The sequence below is a fragment of the Electrona antarctica genome (genome assembly GCF_951216825.1).
Source record: "Electrona antarctica genome assembly, chromosome: 11".
In the NCBI taxonomy this organism is placed as follows: Eukaryota; Metazoa; Chordata; class Actinopteri; order Myctophiformes; family Myctophidae; genus Electrona; species Electrona antarctica.
The window spans coordinates 36219329-36243486 of NC_136792.1; the positions used below are offsets into that span (position 1 = coordinate 36219329).

Genomic DNA, 24158 nt, shown 5'->3' on the forward strand with positions numbered 1-24158 from the left:
CGTTATTACAATGGTATTACATTGGGCAGCAATACATGGATTTGAACCGGGAACCTATATGGATGTCAGGATGGCCGAGTGGTCTAAGGCGCCAGACTCAAGGTGACAAACCTTCCAGGTTAAGGGACTTCTGGTCTCCGAATGGAGGCGTGGGTTCAAATCCCACTTCTGACAATACTTTTACATATGGAACAAGTCCCCGGGGCAATTTTGCTATTATTTTAGCCTATAACTTAGACACCTTTTGGCTTTACCGCCTGTGGCAAAAGCTTTAAAATATCTATGAAGCACACAGAAGAAAACCCTATAACTGTACTGTTTGTGGAAAATGCTTTATATCTAAGAAGCACACAGAATAAAACCCTTTAGCTGTAGGCTACTTTTTGTGTATCTTCAAGTTAATTGGCTTCCATTGAATACAATTTGTAGCTGCCAGTGTGAACACAGCACAACAACAGCAGCAGCTCTTTGTCATTGCAGCCATTGTCTGTTTCCCCTCCTGTGTAAAACCACTGCCCCGTGTGAGGCTCGAACTCACGACCTTCAGATTATGAGACTGACGCGCTGCCTACTGCGCCAACGAGGCTACAAATGCCATATACATGCAAGCACACATGGGTAATTATTACGCTATCACACTAATTACATTATCGTTACACCTTTTATGACATCAGGCCAAATGCCACTGGTAAATGGCCAGGCCAGCTCAGATATCAACCTTCCTTTCACCACAAGGGGAATTAGCTCAAATGGTAGAGCGCTCGCTTAGCATGCGAGAAGTAGCGGGATCGATGCCCGCATTCTCCAAGGAGCAAACATTTTTGGACCCTTAAAAGGTCATGCATAAATGATAGTAACTATGGCTTATAAATGGATAGTAGCCTATTATTGCATTATTATACTGTTACAGTTTAATTACACAAGTGTTGTATTATTACCACATTGCGCCGTTATTACAATGGTATTACATTGGGCAGCAATACATGGATTTGAACCGGGAACCTATATGGATGTCAGGATGGCCGAGTGGTCTAAGGCGCCAGACTCAAGGTGACAAACCTTCCAGGTTAAGGGACTTCTGGTCTCCGAATGGAGGCGTGGGTTCAAATCCCACTTTTGACAATACTTTTACATATGGAACAAGTCCCCGGGGCAATTTTGCTATTATTTTAGCCTATAACTTAGACACCTTTTGGCTTTACCGCCTGTGGCAAAAGCTTTAAAATATCTATGAAGCACACAGAAGAAAACCCTATAACTGTACTGTTTGTGGAAAATGCTTTATATCTAAGAAGCACACAGAAGAAAACCCTTTAGCTGTAGGCTACTTTTTGTGTATCTTCAAGTTAATTGGCTTCCATTGAATACAATTTGTAGCTGCCAGTAGCACAACAACAGCAGCAGCTCTTTGTCATTGCAGCCATTGTCTGTTTCCCCTCCTGTGTAAAACCACTGCCCCGTGTGAGGCTCGAACTCACGACCTTCAGATTATGAGACTGACGCGCTGCCTACTGCGCCAACGAGGCTACAAATGCCATATACATGCAAGCACACATGGGTAATTATTACGCTATCACACTAATTACATTATCGTTACACCTTTTATGACATCAGGCCAAATGCCACTGGTAAATGGCCAGGCCAGCTCAGATATCAACCTTCCTTTCACCACAAGGGGAATTAGCTCAAATGGTAGAGCGCTCGCTTAGCATGAGAGAAGTAGCGGGATCGATGCCCGCATTCTCCAAGGAGCAAACATTTTTGGGCCCTTAAAAGGTCATGCATAAATGATAGTAACTATGGCTTATAAATGGATAGTAGCCTATTATTGCATTATTATACTGTTACAGTTTAATTACACAAGTGTTGTATTATTACCACATTGCACCGTTATTACAATGGTATTACATTGGGCAGCAATACATGGATTTGAACCGGGAACCTATATGGATGTCAGGATGGCCGAGTGGTCTAAGGCGCCAGACTCAAGGTGACAAACCTTCCAGGTTAAGGGACTTCTGGTCTCCGAATGGAAGCGTGGGTTCAAATCCCACTTCTGACAATACTTTTACATATGGAACAAGTCCCCGGGGCAATTTTGCTATTATTTTAGCCTATAACTTAGACACCTTTTGGCTTTACCGCCTGTGGCAAAAGCTTTAAAATATCTATGAAGCACACAGAAGAAAACCCTATAACTGTACTGTTTGTGGAAAATGCTTTATATCTAAGAAGCACACAGAAGAAAACCCTTTAGCTGTAGGCTACTTTTTGTGTATCTTCAAGTTAATTGGCTTCCATTGAATACAATTTGTAGCTGCCAGTGTGAACACAGCACAACAACAGCAGCAGCTCTTTGTCATTGCAGCCATTGTCTGTTTCCCCTCCTGTGTAAAACCACTGCCCCGTGTGAGGCTCGAACTCACGACCTTCAGATTATGAGACTGACGCGCTGCCTACTGCGCCAACGAGGCTACAAATGCCATATACATGCAAGCACACATGGGTAATTATTACGCTATCACACTAATTACATTATCGTTACACCTTTTATGACATCAGGCCAAATGCCACTGGTAAATGGCCAGGCCAGCTCAGATATCAACCTTCCTTTCACCACAAGGGGAATTAGCTCAAATGGTAGAGCGCTCGCTTAGCATGCGAGAAGTAGCGGGATCGATGCCCGCATTCTCCAAGGAGCAAACATTTTTGGACCCTTAAAAGGTCATGCATAAATGATAGTAACTATGGCTTATAAATGGATAGTAGCCTATTATTGCATTATTATACTGTTACAGTTTAATTACACAAGTGTTGTATTATTACCACATTGCACCGTTATTACAATGGTATTACATTGGGCAGCAATACATGGATTTGAACCGGGAACCTATATGGATGTCAGGATGGCCGAGTGGTCTAAGGCGCCAGACTCAAGGTGACAAACCTTCCAGGTTAAGGGACTTCTGGTCTCCGAATGGAAGCGTGGGTTCAAATCCCACTTCTGACAATACTTTTACATATGGAACAAGTCCCCGGGGCAATTTTGCTATTATTTTAGCCTATAACTTAGACACCTTTTGGCTTTACCGCCTGTGGCAAAAGCTTTAAAATATCTATGAAGCACACAGAAGAAAACCCTATAACTGTACTGTTTGTGGAAAATGCTTTATATCTAAGAAGCACACAGAAGAAAACCCTTTAGCTGTAGGCTACTTTTTGTGTATCTTCAAGTTAATTGGCTTCCATTGAATACAATTTGTAGCTGCCAGTGTGAACACAGCACAACAACAGCAGCAGCTCTTTGTCATTGCAGCCATTGTCTGTTTCCCCTCCTGTGTAAAACCACTGCCCCGTGTGAGGCTCGAACTCACGACCTTCAGATTATGAGACTGACGCGCTGCCTACTGCGCCAACGAGGCTACAAATGCCATATACATGCAAGCACACATGGGTAATTATTACGCTATCACACTAATTACATTATCGTTACACCTTTTATGACATCAGGCCAAATGCCACTGGTAAATGGCCAGGCCAGCTCAGATATCAACCTTCCTTTCACCACAAGGGGAATTAGCTCAAATGGTAGAGCGCTCGCTTAGCATGCGAGAAGTAGCGGGATCGATGCCCGCATTCTCCAAGGAGCAAACATTTTTGGACCCTTAAAAGGTCATGCATAAATGATAGTAACTATGGCTTATAAATGGATAGTAGCCTATTATTGCATTATTATACTGTTACAGTTTAATTACACAAGTGTTGTATTATTACCACATTGCACCGTTATTACAATGGTATTACATTGGGCAGCAATACATGGATTTGAACCGGGAACCTATATGGATGTCAGGATGGCCGAGTGGTCTAAGGCGCCAGACTCAAGGTGACAAACCTTCCAGGTTAAGGGACTTCTGGTCTCCGAATGGAGGCGTGGGTTCAAATCCCACTTCTGACAATACTTTTACATATGGAACAAGTCCCCGGGGCAATTTTGCTATTATTTTAGCCTATAACTTAGACACCTTTTGGCTTTACCGCCTGTGGCAAAAGCTTTAAAATATCTACGAAGCACACAGAAGAAAACCCTATAACTGTACTGTTTGTGGAAAATGCTTTATATCTAAGAAGCACACAGAAGAAAACCCTTTAGCTGTAGGCTACTTTTTGTGTATCTTCAAGTTAATTGGCTTCCATTGAATACAATTTGTAGCTGCCAGTGTGAACACAGCACAACAACAGCAGCAGCTCTTTGTCATTGCAGCCATTGTCTGTTTCCCCTCCTGTGTAAAACGACTGCCCCGTGTGAGGCTCGAACTCACGACCTTCAGATTATGAGACTGACGCGCTGCCTACTGCGCCAACGAGGCTACAAATGCCATATACATGCAAGCACACATGGGTAATTATTACGCTATCACACTAATTACATTATCGTTACACCTTTTATGACATCAGGCCAAATGCCACTGGTAAATGGCCAGGCCAGCTCAGATATCAACCTTCCTTTCACCACAAGGGGAATTAGCTCAAATGGTAGAGCGCTCGCTTAGCATGCGAGAAGTAGCGGGATCGATGCCCGCATTCTCCAAGGAGCAAACATTTTTGGACCCTTAAAAGGTCATGCATAAATGATAGTAACTATGGCTTATAAATGGATAGTAGCCTATTATTGCATTATTATACTGTTACAGTTTAATTACACAAGTGTTGTATTATTACCACATTGCACCGTTATTACAATGGTATTACATTGGGCAGCAATACATGGATTTGAACCGGGAACCTATATGGATGTCAGGATGGCCGAGTGGTCTAAGGCGCCAGACTCAAGGTGACAAACCTTCCAGGTTAAGGGACTTCTGGTCTCCGAATGGAGGCGTGGGTTCAAATCCCACTTCTGACAATACTTTTACATATGGAACAAGTCCCCGGGGAAATTTTGCTATTATTTTAGCCTATAACTTAGACACCTTTTGGCTTTACCGCCTGTGGCAAAAGCTTTAAAATATCTACGAAGCACACAGAAGAAAACCCTATAACTGTACTGTTTGTGGAAAATGCTTTATATCTAAGAAGCACACAGAAGAAAACCCTTTAGCTGTAGGCTACTTTTTGTGTATCTTCAAGTTAATTGGCTTCCATTGAATACAATTTGTAGCTGCCAGTGTGAACACAGCACAACAACAGCAGCAGCTCTTTGTCATTGCAGCCATTGTCTGTTTCCCCTCCTGTGTAAAACGACTGCCCCGTGTGAGGCTCGAACTCACGACCTTCAGATTATGAGACTGACGCGCTGCCTACTGCGCCAACGAGGCTACAAATGCCATATACATGCAAGCACACATGGGTAATTATTACGCTATCACACTAATTACATTATCGTTACACCTTTTATGACATCAGGCCAAATGCCACTGGTAAATGGCCAGGCCAGCTCAGATATCAACCTTCCTTTCACCACAAGGGGAATTAGCTCAAATGGTAGAGCGCTCGCTTAGCATGCGAGAAGTAGCGGGATCGATGCCCGCATTCTCCAAGGAGCAAACATTTTTGGACCCTTAAAAGGTCATGCATAAATGATAGTAACTATGGCTTATAAATGGATAGTAGCCTATTATTGCATTATTATACTGTTACAGTTTAATTACACAAGTGTTGTATTATTACCACATTGCACCGTTATTACAATGGTATTACATTGGGCAGCAATACATGGATTTGAACCGGGAACCTATATGGATGTCAGGATGGCCGAGTGGTCTAAGGCGCCAGACTCAAGGTGACAAACCTTCCAGGTTAAGGGACTTCTGGTCTCCGAATGGAGGCGTGGGTTCAAATCCCACTTCTGACAATACTTTTACATATGGAACAAGTCCCCGGGGCAATTTTGCTATTATTTTAGCCTATAACTTAGACACCTTTTGGCTTTACCGCCTGTGGCAAAAGCTTTAAAATATCTATGAAGCACACAGAAGAAAACCCTATAACTGTACTGTTTGTGGAAAATGCTTTATATCTAAGAAGCACACAGAAGAAAACCCTTTAGCTGTAGGCTACTTTTTGTGTATCTTCAAGTTAATTGGCTTCCATTGAATACAATTTGTAGCTGCCAGTGTGAACACAGCACAACAACAGCAGCAGCTCTTTGTCATTGCAGCCATTGTCTGTTTCCCCTCCTGTGTAAAACCACTGCCCCGTGTGAGGCTTGAACTCACGACCTTCAGATTATGAGACTGACGCGCTGCCTACTGCGCCAACGAGGCTACAAATGCCATATACATGCAAGCACACATGGGTAATTATTAAGCTATCACACTAATTACATTATCGTTACACCTTTTATGACATCAGGCCAAATGCCACTGGTAAATGGCCAGGCCAGCTCAGATATCAACCTTCCTTTCACCACAAGGGGAATTAGCTCAAATGGTAGAGCGCTCGCTTAGCATGCGAGAAGTAGCGGGATCGATGCCCGCATTCTCCAAGGAGCAAACATTTTTGGACCCTTGAAAGGTCATGCATAAATGAGAGTAACTATGGCTTATAAATGGACAGTAGCCTATTATTGCATTATTATACTGTTACAGTTTAATTACACAAGTGTTGTATTATTACCACATTGCACCGTTATTACAATGGTATTACATTGGGCAGCAATACATGGATTTGAACCGGGAACCTATATGGATGTCAGGATGGCCGAGTGGTCTAAGGCGCCAGACTCAAGGTGACAAACCTTCCAGGTTAAGGGACTTCTGGTCTCCGAATGGAGGCGTGGGTTCAAATCCCACTTCTGACAATACTTTTACATATGGAACAAGTCCCCGGGGCAATTTTGCTATTATTTTAGCCTATAACTTAGACACCTTTTGGCTTTACCGCCTGTGGCAAAAGCTTTAAAATATCTATGAAGCACACAGAAGAAAACCCTATAACTGTACTGTTTGTGGAAAATGCTTTATATCTAAGAAGCACACAGAATAAAACCCTTTAGCTGTAGGCTACTTTTTGTGTATCTTCAAGTTAATTGGCTTCCATTGAATACAATTTGTAGCTGCCAGTGTGAACACAGCACAACAACAGCAGCAGCTCTTTGTCATTGCAGCCATTGTCTGTTTCCCCTCCTGTGTAAAACCACTGCCCCGTGTGAGGCTCGAACTCACGACCTTCAGATTATGAGACTGACGCGCTGCCTACTGCGCCAACGAGGCTACAAATGCCATATACATGCAAGCACACATGGGTAATTATTACGCTATCACACTAATTACATTATCGTTACACCTTTTATGACATCAGGCCAAATGCCACTGGTAAATGGCCAGGCCAGCTCAGATATCAACCTTCCTTTCACCACAAGGGGAATTAGCTCAAATGGTAGAGCGCTCGCTTAGCATGCGAGAAGTAGCGGGATCGATGCCCGCATTCTCCAAGGAGCAAACATTTTTGGACCCTTAAAAGGTCATGCATAAATGATAGTAACTATGGCTTATAAATGGATAGTAGCCTATTATTGCATTATTATACTGTTACAGTTTAATTACACAAGTGTTGTATTATTACCACATTGCGCCGTTATTACAATGGTATTACATTGGGCAGCAATACATGGATTTGAACCGGGAACCTATATGGATGTCAGGATGGCCGAGTGGTCTAAGGCGCCAGACTCAAGGTGACAAACCTTCCAGGTTAAGGGACTTCTGGTCTCCGAATGGAGGCGTGGGTTCAAATCCCACTTTTGACAATACTTTTACATATGGAACAAGTCCCCGGGGCAATTTTGCTATTATTTTAGCCTATAACTTAGACACCTTTTGGCTTTACCGCCTGTGGCAAAAGCTTTAAAATATCTATGAAGCACACAGAAGAAAACCCTATAACTGTACTGTTTGTGGAAAATGCTTTATATCTAAGAAGCACACAGAAGAAAACCCTTTAGCTGTAGGCTACTTTTTGTGTATCTTCAAGTTAATTGGCTTCCATTGAATACAATTTGTAGCTGCCAGTAGCACAACAACAGCAGCAGCTCTTTGTCATTGCAGCCATTGTCTGTTTCCCCTCCTGTGTAAAACCACTGCCCCGTGTGAGGCTCGAACTCACGACCTTCAGATTATGAGACTGACGCGCTGCCTACTGCGCCAACGAGGCTACAAATGCCATATACATGCAAGCACACATGGGTAATTATTACGCTATCACACTAATTACATTATCGTTACACCTTTTATGACATCAGGCCAAATGCCACTGGTAAATGGCCAGGCCAGCTCAGATATCAACCTTCCTTTCACCACAAGGGGAATTAGCTCAAATGGTAGAGCGCTCGCTTAGCATGAGAGAAGTAGCGGGATCGATGCCCGCATTCTCCAAGGAGCAAACATTTTTGGGCCCTTAAAAGGTCATGCATAAATGATAGTAACTATGGCTTATAAATGGATAGTAGCCTATTATTGCATTATTATACTGTTACAGTTTAATTACACAAGTGTTGTATTATTACCACATTGCACCGTTATTACAATGGTATTACATTGGGCAGCAATACATGGATTTGAACCGGGAACCTATATGGATGTCAGGATGGCCGAGTGGTCTAAGGCGCCAGACTCAAGGTGACAAACCTTCCAGGTTAAGGGACTTCTGGTCTCCGAATGGAAGCGTGGGTTCAAATCCCACTTCTGACAATACTTTTACATATGGAACAAGTCCCCGGGGCAATTTTGCTATTATTTTAGCCTATAACTTAGACACCTTTTGGCTTTACCGCCTGTGGCAAAAGCTTTAAAATATCTATGAAGCACACAGAAGAAAACCCTATAACTGTACTGTTTGTGGAAAATGCTTTATATCTAAGAAGCACACAGAAGAAAACCCTTTAGCTGTAGGCTACTTTTTGTGTATCTTCAAGTTAATTGGCTTCCATTGAATACAATTTGTAGCTGCCAGTGTGAACACAGCACAACAACAGCAGCAGCTCTTTGTCATTGCAGCCATTGTCTGTTTCCCCTCCTGTGTAAAACCACTGCCCCGTGTGAGGCTCGAACTCACGACCTTCAGATTATGAGACTGACGCGCTGCCTACTGCGCCAACGAGGCTACAAATGCCATATACATGCAAGCACACATGGGTAATTATTACGCTATCACACTAATTACATTATCGTTACACCTTTTATGACATCAGGCCAAATGCCACTGGTAAATGGCCAGGCCAGCTCAGATATCAACCTTCCTTTCACCACAAGGGGAATTAGCTCAAATGGTAGAGCGCTCGCTTAGCATGCGAGAAGTAGCGGGATCGATGCCCGCATTCTCCAAGGAGCAAACATTTTTGGACCCTTAAAAGGTCATGCATAAATGATAGTAACTATGGCTTATAAATGGATAGTAGCCTATTATTGCATTATTATACTGTTACAGTTTAATTACACAAGTGTTGTATTATTACCACATTGCACCGTTATTACAATGGTATTACATTGGGCAGCAATACATGGATTTGAACCGGGAACCTATATGGATGTCAGGATGGCCGAGTGGTCTAAGGCGCCAGACTCAAGGTGACAAACCTTCCAGGTTAAGGGACTTCTGGTCTCCGAATGGAAGCGTGGGTTCAAATCCCACTTCTGACAATACTTTTACATATGGAACAAGTCCCCGGGGCAATTTTGCTATTATTTTAGCCTATAACTTAGACACCTTTTGGCTTTACCGCCTGTGGCAAAAGCTTTAAAATATCTATGAAGCACACAGAAGAAAACCCTATAACTGTACTGTTTGTGGAAAATGCTTTATATCTAAGAAGCACACAGAAGAAAACCCTTTAGCTGTAGGCTACTTTTTGTGTATCTTCAAGTTAATTGGCTTCCATTGAATACAATTTGTAGCTGCCAGTGTGAACACAGCACAACAACAGCAGCAGCTCTTTGTCATTGCAGCCATTGTCTGTTTCCCCTCCTGTGTAAAACCACTGCCCCGTGTGAGGCTCGAACTCACGACCTTCAGATTATGAGACTGACGCGCTGCCTACTGCGCCAACGAGGCTACAAATGCCATATACATGCAAGCACACATGGGTAATTATTACGCTATCACACTAATTACATTATCGTTACACCTTTTATGACATCAGGCCAAATGCCACTGGTAAATGGCCAGGCCAGCTCAGATATCAACCTTCCTTTCACCACAAGGGGAATTAGCTCAAATGGTAGAGCGCTCGCTTAGCATGCGAGAAGTAGCGGGATCGATGCCCGCATTCTCCAAGGAGCAAACATTTTTGGACCCTTAAAAGGTCATGCATAAATGATAGTAACTATGGCTTATAAATGGATAGTAGCCTATTATTGCATTATTATACTGTTACAGTTTAATTACACAAGTGTTGTATTATTACCACATTGCACCGTTATTACAATGGTATTACATTGGGCAGCAATACATGGATTTGAACCGGGAACCTATATGGATGTCAGGATGGCCGAGTGGTCTAAGGCGCCAGACTCAAGGTGACAAACCTTCCAGGTTAAGGGACTTCTGGTCTCCGAATGGAGGCGTGGGTTCAAATCCCACTTCTGACAATACTTTTACATATGGAACAAGTCCCCGGGGCAATTTTGCTATTATTTTAGCCTATAACTTAGACACCTTTTGGCTTTACCGCCTGTGGCAAAAGCTTTAAAATATCTATGAAGCACACAGAAGAAAACCCTATAACTGTACTGTTTGTGGAAAATGCTTTATATCTAAGAAGCACACAGTAGAAAACCCTTTAGCTGTAGGCTACTTTTTGTGTATCTTCAAGTTAATTGGCTTCCATTGAATACAATTTGTAGCTGCCAGTGTGAACACAGCACAACAACAGCAGCAGCTCTTTGTCATTGCAGCCATTGTCTGTTTCCCCTCCTGTGTAAAACCACTGCCCCGTGTGAGGCTCTAACTCACGACCTTCAGATTATGAGACTGACGCGCTGCCTACTGTGCCAACGAGGCTACAAATGCCATATACATGCAAGCACACATGGGTAATTATTACGCTATCACACTAATTACATTATCGTTACACCTTTTATGACATCAGGCCAAATGCCACTGGTAAATGGCCAGGCCAGCTCAGATATCAACCTTCCTTTCACCACAAGGGGAATTAGCTCAAATGGTAGAGCGCTCGCTTAGCATGCGAGAAGTAGCGGGATCGATGCCCGCATTCTCCAAGGAGCAAACATTTTTGGACCCTTAAAAGGTCATGCATAAATGATAGTAACTATGGCTTATAAATGGATAGTAGCCTATTATTGCATTATTATACTGTTACAGTTTAATTACACAAGTGTTGTATTATTACCACATTGCACCGTTATTACAATGGTATTACATTGGGCAGCAATACATGGATTTGAACCGGGAACCTATATGGATGTCAGGATGGCCGAGTGGTCTAAGGCGCCAGACTCAAGGTGACAAACCTTCCAGGTTAAGGGACTTCTGGTCTCCGAATGGAGGCGTGGATTCAAATCCCACTTCTGACAATACTTTTACATATGGAACAAGTCCCCGGGGCAATTTCGCTATTATTTTAGCCTATAACTTAGACACCTTTTGGCTTTACCGCCTGTGGCAAAAGCTTTAAAATATCTATGAAGCACACACAGAAGAAAACCCTATAACTGTACTGTTTGTGGAAAATGCTTTATATCTAAGAAGCACACAGAAGAAAACCCTTTAGCTGTAGGCTACTTTTTGTGTATCTTCAAGTTAATTGGCTTCCATTGAATACAATTTGTAGCTGCCAGTGTGAACACAGCACAACAACAGCAGCAGCTCTTTGTCATTGCAGCCATTGTCTGTTTCCCCTCCTGTGTAAAACCACTGCCCCGTGTGAGGCTCGAACTCACGACCTTCAGATTATGAGACTGACGCGCTGCCTACTGCGCCAACGAGGCTACAAACGCCATATACATGCAAGCACACATGGGTAATTATTACGCTATCACACTAATTACATTATCGTTACACCTTTTATGACATCAGGCCAAATGCCACTGGTAAATGGCCAGGCCAGCTCAGATATCAACCTTCCTTTCACCACAAGGGGAATTAGCTCAAATGGTAGAGCGCTCGCTTAGCATGCGAGAAGTAGCGGGATCGATGCCCGCATTCTCCAAGGAGCAAACATTTTTGGACCCTTAAAAGGTCATGCATAAATGATAGTAACTATGGCTTATAAATGGATAGTAGCCTATTATTGCATTATTATACTGTTACAGTTTAATTACACAAGTGTTGTATTATTACCACATTGCACCGTTATTACAATGGTATTACATTGGGCAGCAATACATGGATTTGAACCGGGAACCTATATGGATGTCAGGATGGCCGAGTGGTCTAAGGTGCCAGACTCAAGGTGACAAACCTTCCAGGTTAAGGGACTTCTGGTCTCCGAATGGAGGCGTGGGTTCAAATCCCACTTCTGACAATACTTTTACATATGGAACAAGTCCCCGGGGCAATTTTGCTATTATTTTAGCCTATAACTTAGACACCTTTTGGCTTTACCGCCTGTGGCAAAAGCTTTAAAATATCTATGAAGCACACAGAAGAAAACCCTATAACTGTACTGTTTGTGGAAAATGCTTTATATCTAAGAAGCACACAGAAGAAAACCCTTTAGCTGTAGGCTACTTTTTGTGTATCTTCAAGTTAATTGGCTTCCATTGAATACAATTTGTAGCTGCCAGTGTGAACACAGCACAACAACAGCAGCAGCTCTTTGTCATTGCAGCCATTGTCTGTTTCCCCTCCTGTGTAAAACCACTGCCCCGTGTGAGGCTCGAACTCACGACCTTCAGATTATGAGACTGACGCGCTGCCTACTGCGCCAACGAGGCTACAAATGCCATATACATGCAAGCACACATGGGTAATTATTACGCTATCACACTAATTACATTATCGTTACACCTTTTATGACATCAGGCCAAATGCCACTGGTAAATGGCCAGGCCAGCTCAGATATCAACCTTCCTTTCACCACAAGGGGAATTAGCTCAAATGGTAGAGCGCTCGCTTAGCATGAGAGAGGTAGCGGGATCGATGCCCGCATTCTCCAAGGAGCAAACATTCTTGGACCCTTAAAAGGTCATGCATAAATGATTGTAACTATGGCTTATAAATGGATAGTAGCCTATTATTGCATTATTATACTGTTACAGTTTAATTAAGTAAGTAAGTGTTGTATTATTATTACCACATTACACCGTTATTACAATGGTATTACATTGGGCAGCAATACGTGGATTTGAACCGGGAACTTATATGGATGTCAGGATGGCCGAGTGGTCTAAGGCGCCAGACTCAAGGTGACAAACCTTCCAGGTTAAGGGACTTCTGGTCTCCGAATGGAGGCGTGGGTTCAAATCCCAATAAGCTAAGAGACTGGCTGAACCACACAGAAGATGTACCTGTAGCCTACATTTTCCTGTACAGCCTCTACATTAATATATTTGTAAAACTAGGCCTACTTTTGTGACTGAAATAGGAACTAATCTATCTATCTATCTATCTATCTATCTATCTATCTATCTATCTATCTATCTATCTATCTATCTATCTATCTATCTATCTATCTATCCATCTATCCATCTATCTATATAAATGCACCAAGTGTATGTCTGTCCTTATGTAATCCACATAACTCTGGAACATGTTCTGACATCACAGGGGCATCACAGGGGCACCGCTCTACGTTTACAATCATAATTTAATTATCCTATCTCTCTTTGTATAAGATATGTCTAAGACTTACCATATTATGTATACAGAAGTCCCATTTGTATACACACTCAGAGATTTACAGATCTGTAAGGATCCATTTGGTTCAAATTGTACACTCTCACAGTTACTCACCGTAACACAGAGGTAACTAATATTGATGTGAAGGGCCATATTAGCGGCCCAAACCTCTAGTAAAGACTGATTTCAATTATTATTTCATCTGACTTGTCTGTCTGTCTGTCTGTCTGTCTGTCTGTCTGTCTGTCTGTCTGTCTGTCTGTCTGTCTGTCTGTCTGTCTCTCTCTCTCTCTTTCAGGAGCAGAACACAAAGGCAGTGGGAGAGAAGCTACTGGATCAATATACTATTACTGAGACAGACCATTATGACAGAGACAGAGCCGGATAATGGTAGCCTGGCTCCAGCCCTGAATCGCTAGCCACGCATATTTAAAAAAATAAATTAAAAAAAGCTCACACTGCCTGAGGTGACAAAACCAATATTGAATATCAAGGATTAAAGGACTTATGTCTCCATAGGATTTGGAGAAAAAAATACTGTTCATCTCTTCACTACACTCGACTACTACAACGGTAGTCGAGAGCCCCTAAAAACAAAATCGATAAGACAACTGCAGTTGATTCACAACACTGCTGCTCGGGTCCTTAATGATACCAAGACAGTGGATCATATCACTCCAGTTCGTAGACGTGTACACAGGCTCCCTGTCTTATTTCAAAATAGTACTGTTGGGTTGTGAACACTTTAAATTGTTTCAACACTAAAAGTGGAGAAGCAGCACGGCCCCTGGGAGCTCCTGATGCACCATTTGAGCATTTTTAAAAAGGCCCACTGACGCATTAGAAGTCTATCAGTCACTGGGAACAGGGAGGTCTATATTCAATGAATCCAACATAGTTTAAATGGAGTTTGAAATTACAATGGATTCATATAGGAAGGGCGTGTGTCTTTATGTAACATGCACTGATTGCAGAACTAAAAGCTCACGACGCATCGTAACCACAATGCTTATAGTGCGCTTACAACTGTAGATCATCATTTTTTGAACAGAAAACAGAAAAGTTGTATTTGATTGCATTAAACAACATTGAACGACATTAAACTCACTTTGTCACTCACTTTGCCACTCGATTTGCCATTCACTTTCTGCATGTGCATACCCTCTATACCAGCACGCAAATGTTCTCTGCTGTGCCTGGCCAAACGAGAGAGGTTTAGGTATCAACACTTACAGTTGGGTGCCACCGATATTGTCCCTTATCATTTGACCCATTTAGGCCTGACCTCAAAATTTTAAAAAATCCTTCTAAATCCTCCAGTTTTCTGAAATAAATATTTTCACGATTTTTCAAAAATAGCAGACCTACAAGCTCGTAGCACGCCACTCGGTGGCGCGCTATGAGCTTGTAGATCTGCTATTTTTCAATAGCTAAATTATAACATAATGTTTAAAACACCAAAAGGGGTTCCCGCCCAAAATGGGTTAACTGTCCTTTTGCGCAGATCACGCAAACCTCAGCAAAAAGAAAAGGACAATATCGATGGCCTCCAACTGTATACGGGATGAGTACATAAATAAGATGTGGACACAGTGTCCGTGTGAAGGAGATGTGAAGAGAAGGGAACAAGGACTCTAGGATAATGGATGAGACGGTGTGAAATGGCACGTTAGTATGTAAGACATAAATCATAGGCAGAGGTAAAAAATAAAATACAATAAAAAGTTAAGAAAAGAGAGACACTAGTGTGTGTTAGATAGGCCATTTAATATGATAGCACTCAGCAGTGGCGTGCACAGATAGACACTAGGGGGTGCTAGAACACCCCCTGCCCTTTTGGCAATGTGCCCTTTTGAAAAAAAACAAAAAAACTTTTATTTTTATTTTTTATTTTTTTTGTACAGTGTACACTGTATAGTATGTGGACCATGGTGACATTGATCAATTCTTAATAAAAAGCTTCTAATATATTATTTAGTCCCCAGAATCTATAAATCCCACACTATTCAGGCAACCGGCCGGTTCCACGCGCTGCACAAGGTGCCCTTTTTTTTCCTTGAGCACCTGCCCCTCTAAATGTCTGTGCACGCCACTGGCACTCAGGGATGCCCAAATGACGACTGTTAGACCAGGGGTTCTCAAACCTTTGTATACCACAACCCCATATTGTGGGTGATTTTGGGGAATTTTGTTTTTGTCTAACTTGCATGTTTTGGAAAATTACTCTAGACATTACCAATGAACTGACAATTATGTAGCATGGTTAACAGGGCTCTTGATGCCACTGTATAGGCACAATCACACAGACACATGCCACACACACACAAAAACACACTTTCAGACGATGTACATGATAAGCATACACATAAACTACCACTCGAACTGCCATCACAAACAAATAATCTGTCGGGTGGAAACCGATATGGCCAACTTCGATAATTGATACGCTACCAATTACGTCGTGCATCTCTACTGTACGTACACATGCGCGCAGGCACACACACACACGCACGCACGCACGCACGCACGCGCGCGCAGTATTTTTATTTTACTAGACCTGTACGTGCCCGTCGGCCACCGGCCTACTTGAGAACGATGCAACTTGGGAACCTAATAATACCCGTTGTCAACTTGTCTGTGTCAAATCTGTCTGTGTCCCTTGTGTTGCTGTCAGCCTGCATGCATTTGACACAGCACACAGCTGGAGATCTCTGTGGCTGTGTGCCTGTGTGTGAAGAGTGCAAACTGACTGTGAAAAGTGGGCAAACTGCCTGAAAAGTGGACTTGGCAATCGATTAGGCCAGGGGATTCCCACTGAGGGGATTTTGTGGTGGTTCTGGAGAACCGTGGGTCCGCCCGACTCGATACCAGACAAACACCAATCAAGCAAATGTTTGGTCGTTTTTTTGGGCCACCACAATGCTTTTCCAATGGGAGTCACATGGTTTGACCAAACATTTTTGTTTGATGAGGGGGGAGGGGCAGAACACCACCAGCAATCAGCAATCAAACACAAATGTTTGATCAAACCATGTGACTCCCATTGAAAAAGCATTGTGGTGGCCCAGAAAAACAAAAAAACGACCAAACATTTGCTTGATTGGCGTTTGGTACGTGTGAATGAGGCCTAGAGTCAATGTGCTTTCACACCATGGAGCTAATCAACCAATCATCTGGCTCCGTCCTCCCCTACACTCCCGCTGGGTTAATGAAGAGAAATCACCTCACATTCATCAACCCTGCAGGGTGTGTGTGTGTGGGTGTGTGTGTGTGTGTGTGTGTGTGCATGTGTGTGTGTGTGTGTGCACACCCGCAGGTGTGCGCAAGCGTGCGTGCATGCGTGCGTGCGTGTGTGGTGTGATGTATGAGCTTGTGACAGAAGAGGAGTTATCGAGTTCATATTCATGTGGCTGAGCTGTTTGTGTGTGTGTGTGTGTGTGTGTGTGTGTGTGTGTGTGTGTGTGTGTGTGTGTGTGTGTGTGTGTGTGTGTGTGTGTGTGTGTGTGTGTGTGTGTGTGTGTGTGTGTGTGTGTGTGCGTGCGTGCGTGCGTGCGTGTGTGTGCACGTGCGTGCGTGCGTGCGTGTGCGTGTGCACGCGCGTGTGTGTGTGTGTGTTCGCGTGTATGCATGCATGAGAGAGAGAGAGAGAGAGAGAGAGAGAGAGAGAGAGAGGGATATTACATTTAACAGGACATGTCATCTTTGTTTAAAGAAAGGTCATTAATGTGTTAATCAGTGTGTTCATGTTACTGTGTGAGCGTGCAGGAGACAGCAGCCTATCCTATGTGACTGTGTGAGCATGTGCAGGAGACAGCAGCCTATCCCAACATAAGAGTAACAAGTTAGTGGGGGAAAGGGAAACCCCTACTGGCTCAACTGCCAGTGAGGAGTCCCCACCAGACCGCGTTCAGTATTCCCCCTGACAGGCAGCAGGCAGGCGTATGTGCACTGACATACACACACTGACCCACACCATAAGCACTGCGGTGGATTCGAACCCTTATACACCACAGTGGTCGGCAGGTATACTTTCCCCCCTGCACCACCCGAGCACCTTTCGGCGGGTGCATGATACAGGTTAGATTACATGGATGCCATCCGGTACCATACCGTGCAGGTGGTGTGGACACACACAGGCACACTTATGCACTTACCCAGGGCCTGAGACGTGAAGGCAGCCATGACACTCTGCAGTCTATCTGGTCTGATGGCCTGGACCAATACAACCTGGGGGGAGAGAAGGCGTACACATGAGTATGCATGCACACACACACAAGTGCAATTTAAGTTGACAGCATAGCATTGCTATCGTGTACCTTTTATCTCCATATCTCATCTTATGTTTGTTTTTTTGTTTTCATAAATCAATGCCCAATTTTATACATCCTCATATGACACTATGAGTGCTATAGAGACCAAGTTACATTGTGTATGATAGGTGCAGTATGGGTAATGCTAAGTGATGATTGAAAGCTTAAGGTAGCTTAATGTACTGTTTTGTTTGCCAGTGTAAATGGGGTAGTACTCTAGACCAAGTCAGAAAGGCGAGGGGGGGGGGGGGGTAATGTGTGTTTAGAGTTGCTAAGGACATTGTTGTAGTGTAATGTTAGTAGTTGAATCATTAGGCACCACCATGTCACCTACCTAAAGTATACCTTTAAGTCTCCGTTCGCAGGTGTGAGAACAGAAAAGGCACTGCTGAGATTCAAACTCAGGATCTCCTGTTTACTAAACAGGCGTTTTAACCAACTAAGCCACAACGCCGGGTGTTGTTCTGGCTGTCTCAGTACAGACACCACAGTGAGGGCAGCAGGACACAGCTGTATTTAACATTTAACATTATACATGCACACAATGGGAGATACCAACTTGCAAATCAAGGGGAAACTTAATTATAGATAGGGGACTAAAACACATGAAAAACAAACAATAAAAATCTATACATTTTAAAAATACAAAATTCAGCCCTAACACTCAAAAAAATATATGTTGACCCCCCCCCCCCCGCCCCTCGTTTCGCATCATGCAAACCTTTGAAAAAAAACGACCAGTTCCTTAGTTATCGTTTTAGGGTTTATGACTTGCCGAACTGAACTGCGTACACAATGTTTGCTCACAACTTGTTACCTTACCGGCTCAAATCAATATATGATAGGGGCACGATGCTGCATTGTTCATTCATGGCAGTGTTGGTGGCAGCTGAACTGTCAGAAGGGAGCGATTTTCTTCGCAAGAGTTAATTGACCAAATCGATCACTTCAAATTACTATGGTTTAACTGAGAAAGTTACACAGTTTGACTATGGTTAGAACTACAGCTATAGAGCGCCGAAGTCCTGACGTCACTCGCGTATCCCCTGGTACTGCCTGGTTCACGGAAGTCATTTCTCTATGCAGAATAACATGGGGTCATCTTAAAATCGTTTCATATAAGCATTGTGGTCCAAAAATAAACAAGCTGTTTTGGCGTTATTGTCAGGGAGGTGTATCGTTTGCGACAGTCAGTCACTCATATATGATACAGTCTGTTTCTAGTGAAAATGTAACAAATTCAGCAGCAGTAACTTTAGCGTTTTCTCTCAGTCAGTTGATTCTTCATTTCCATATGAGTGAAACGGCCGGGATGACATGTTTATTTTTCAAACACAGTTCTTATATGAGGCGATCTAAAATCCTCCTAAATAAAAAGTACATGAACCCGTGGATTTGCGCCCTCTACCGATATTGACGTCAGACTTCCTATAGAGTCTATAGGAACATTATCGTCGCTGTCGGGTGGAAACCTTGCATGTCCAAAACTGTTCCTTATTTATTATAATATTAAAAATATTTAAAATTAGTAAAGCTGTGAGCTTGTAGATCAGCTATTTTCACTAGAGTGCGACACTCTTATGAAGTAGGGCACTAAGAAAAGAAAAATAATACATGAAAAAGTTGAAACATGGAGATTTTTGTCAGACTACAACATTATTCATTATTATTCATTCTCAGCGTTCAATTTGCAGCGTGAGTGCCAGCCTATACCTGCTGGAAGGGAGTGATTTTCTTGGCGACAGATGAGGGGATTTCCTGTTCGCAGTGTGAGCTCCGAGAGAAGGAGAGCCAGAGGTCTGAGTCACTCAGACACAGAGACTGGTAGAGAGCTGGGAATGTTGTCTGGAGAGGAGAGGGATAGAGAGAGACACATGGAGGTCAATAATCCAACAACAGGCAATAACAATGACAGATGAATCGGAAAAATAAATGTATTGTTGTCAGGGACGGGCTGAGAATGTTAGAGAGGCGGGGTCTGAAATTCCCTACAAGCTCACAACGCGTTGAGAGATTGTAGATTGGCCAGTTCACACTTAAAAATAGATGTTTGTTTTTTACTGGTTAAATAAAGGTTAAATACAATAAAATAAATACAAAATATGGTATTTTCGGGGCACGACCCCGCACTCTTTAGCTACCAAGATGTGGTGTACGACATGGATTTCTACACAGAGGGACACATATTTCAACCCAAAATGCTGTGTTCCAAGTTCAGAAGAGTTCTCACAGAGGGTCAGTGGGTCTCACAGGTTATCAAGTCAAGGACCCCCACGTTAATATGCATTTGGCCACAGACCTCCATCAGAATATGTATTGTACATGAGGTAGAAACTAACTCCAACTGTGTACAGCCTACGCATTTAAATTAATGTTTTCTGTAGATATCAAATAGCCTACTCACACAGCAGCCCCCCTCCCCCTTTGCTCTGTACTAAACTGAAAGTAACTGAACCATGATGGAAGACATGATAAGTTATCATCATTGTGTTTACGGTAAGCTTTACATTTCATATGACACACACCAGTATACATTAAAACGTAAGTAAACATTTAAAAAGAAGAATGATTAGATAGTCTCACGACGATACATATCACCAGTTGCTAAAATTACAATCACTCCAGAGTGAGTGTGTGTGTGTGTGTGTGTGTGTGTGTGTGTGTGTGTGTGTGTGTGTGTGTGTGTGTGTGTGTGTGTGTGTGTGTGTGTGTGTGTGTGTGTGTGTGTGTGTGTGGTGTGTGTGTGTGTGTTTACTTTTAAAATGGCCAATGCTCCGTGTCTCTCCTGATCAACCCAAGAAGGAAACTCCTGCTGAGAGAGAGAACGAGAGAGAGAGAGAGAGACACAGAGAGAGAGAGAGAGGATATGAATATAAAACCGGCAGACGAGGAAAAGTCAATAAGAGTGATGGTAATATAGATTCTGTCTTGCATGCCTACACACGTGCGCGCGCGCACAGTCACACACACACACACACACACACGCACACGCACACGCACACGCACACGCACGCACGCACACACACACACACACACACACACACACACACACACACACACACACACACACACACACACACACACACACACACACACACACACACACACACACACACACACACACACACACACACACACACACACACACACACACACACACACACACACACACACACACACCTCTTTCCAAGTCATCTCTCCGACTATGAATCCAGTGAAGACATCCCACTCCTGCAGAGCACAGTGGTATTAAATAACATACAACTAGCATCATCCACCAAGCTGTTGACTCATACCTCATCATAATACTGTCAATACGGTTAACTACTTCAAAGTTAGTGAGCCAATACCGAGGCAAGCATCCACATAAAGCAGCCGATCTATGAGCTCGCAATTTCCGTCGTACAATGAGTGTATTCAGTGACCGAGTATAGAGTTTAAGAGGGGATAACAAGCAACTACATGCATTTTCAGAGCATGATATTATGATCAATCAATCAATCAATCGTGTTGACCTCACCTTTTCCTGGAAGAGTTCAGGGTGTATGCCTCTGACAAAGTGCATGGCGAACATCAACTGGTCGGCCTGAATGGGAAAGATAGGGGAGTGAGAGAGGGCAGAGAGATGCAGAGAGTATGTGAATAGGGGGTCAAAACAAATAGATGAGGCCTGAAGTGGCCTGAAGAGAGATGAAGAGAGATGGAGAGAGTATGTGAATAGGGGGTCAAAACAAATAGATGAGGCCTGAAGTGGCCTGAAGTGGATGTAAAAATAAGTACAACTTTCACTAGGCAGTATTTCAGTGTGGAGCCTTGGCCTTGTACCAACGTGGTACAGTACATGCAAGCTGACAACGCATCATAACGTTACGTGTTGTGAGCTTCTAGATCTGCTAGTTGAAATAAAAAAAATTGCAATATTGCTAATTTTACCTAAGTACAAACATCACAGTACTTCTTCCAGGCGAGGTGCATAGGGTAAATACAGCAACTCATCAACACTCACTAACGCCGGGGCTCCACCGGACGCGTTGCGTCTCCGTTGCGTGCGTCAAAAAACGAACCGGGGCAATTTTAATGCAAGTCACGCAACGCAACGCGGGCAGTGGAGCCACCCTTCATTGATTAAAAAGGGAACATTCCCGGTGGAGCCCCGGTGTTACAGAGAGAAAAAAAAAGGAAAAAAAGATTGATTGATGGAAAGAAGTGCAGTGCAGTGGCGCTGCCCTCATGATTCAATTCGATTACGATTCACCAGGTAACAATTCGATTTGACAACGCATCGTGATGCAGCACACCTTTCTACAGTATATCACTGCACAACATGGACAATGCTTCATCCGTCAATACAAGCAGTCGAATATACTGAACAACATATTTTTATTTAGAATTACATTATGTATAGTTATATAATTACATATTACATATTTAGGCTTCGATTATGTCACGCTGCTGCATCGATGCAGAATCGTGCACGGCCGAATCGCGATGCATTGTTGTATCGATTATTTTTGACACCACTAGAAAGAAGGAAGAAAGACAAGGAAAGCAATGACAGACAGAGAAGAGAGAGAGAGAGAGAGAGAGAGAGAGAGAGAGAGAGAGAGAGAGAGAGAGAGAGAGAGAGAGAGAGAGGAAAAATCCAGCAGGAAATGAGTATTTATCAGCAATGTGAATGGATCCAGAGCTCAGGTACATGGAGACTTACAATACTGATATCCAGGCTCATACAGGATGATTTACAAGCAAGAAGGAGGCCTGATTCCATTTCCATAGATCCATTTATTCTCACCCGTTTAAACTTCTGCTGCACTCCCGCATGAGCACGCACACATGCACGAAAGCACACACACACACAAATGCATACAAGCACACACAAGCGCACACACAAAAGAACGCACAGACGAAATAATGCACACACGAAAGCACGCAAAGACGAAATAACCCACACACAAAAGCACGCACACACATACACTGTCACACATGCAATTGCTCACCACACACACACACACACACACACACACACACACACACACACACACACACACACACGCACACGCGCACACACGGGGGGGGGGGGGGGGAGAGGTATCGGAACCTCACAGACCTCACAGTTCATAAAAGCTGTCATAAATCTGTCTCACATAACTCTCCAACGGTGAGGTGCCTTCACTGCCTTGTGTGCTATGAATGCAGTGCTAACGCAGTGTTAACTTCAATATGACGAGAGATTTTCATCGACTACCTTTTTTCACTGACAAAAACGAAATAATAAGGAAATAAAAACCAAGCAATGGCAACAAAAACTATGACTAAATATATTAGGAAGACGAAAATATTACTAGTGGAGAAGAGACCCAGTTGAACTAAGGCAAGTTTGTTCATGCTTGGTTGTGTGCACTGTGCAGCCAGGCACCCATATTCGGGGAGGAACATTAGGTAAAAATAGCAGATCTACCAGGTTGTAGATATGCTATTCTTTGCCAATGCATTTGGTGTTGTAGACGGGGGAAAAGGCGGTCCAAAGTACAGAGCTAACTCAGGTCCCATGTATGACGGATTATTTCACAGTAAAATAAATTCTCTGTGATATGATTATCGTAAAAAACAAACAATATTTTGCAATAAACGGTAATGACGGTCATTGTCCACATCCCTACAGAGAAGTTGTACAGTTGACCTAAAAAAACTCAAAAAGACTCATAGCATCATAGTGCATCACATTGCGACATGTTGTGAGCTTGTAGATCAGCTACATATACTGGCGAACAGATTTGGTGTAGAGAGGGCTGAAGCTGAACGCATGAGTTTCCTGGTGGAGATTAAAACGATTTGGCAGTTTAATCTTGATTTGTGTCAACCCATTAAGACAATTCTACAAATGCCTTGTAAATGTGAAAAACATATGTTTCTATACAAGTGGTTCTCAAACATTTTCATGCCAAGGACGATGGACATGCCAAGTTTTTGGTCGCCGACCCCTATCTCAAAATATTTGTATGAGTTTTATGATTTAATAGCAGATCTACAACATCATAGCGTGGCACA

At 43.0% G+C, this 24158-nt stretch overlaps 1 protein-coding gene across 1 annotated transcript in view; it reads right to left on the reverse strand.

Moving 5' to 3' along the window:
* Positions 1–24158, reverse strand: part of dync2h1 (dynein cytoplasmic 2 heavy chain 1) — a gene marked incomplete at its 5' end in the record, with an annotated part of 668232 nt that overhangs the window by 362674 nt on the left and 281400 nt on the right. The window contains 5 exons of the mRNA XM_079513540.1: positions 17955–18027; positions 19824–19955; positions 20866–20922; positions 21291–21341; positions 21631–21696. Coding sequence (XP_079369666.1) covers positions 17955–18027; positions 19824–19955; positions 20866–20922; positions 21291–21341; positions 21631–21696 — 379 coding nt within the window. The remainder of the gene's footprint in view (positions 1–17954; positions 18028–19823; positions 19956–20865; positions 20923–21290; positions 21342–21630; positions 21697–24158) is intronic.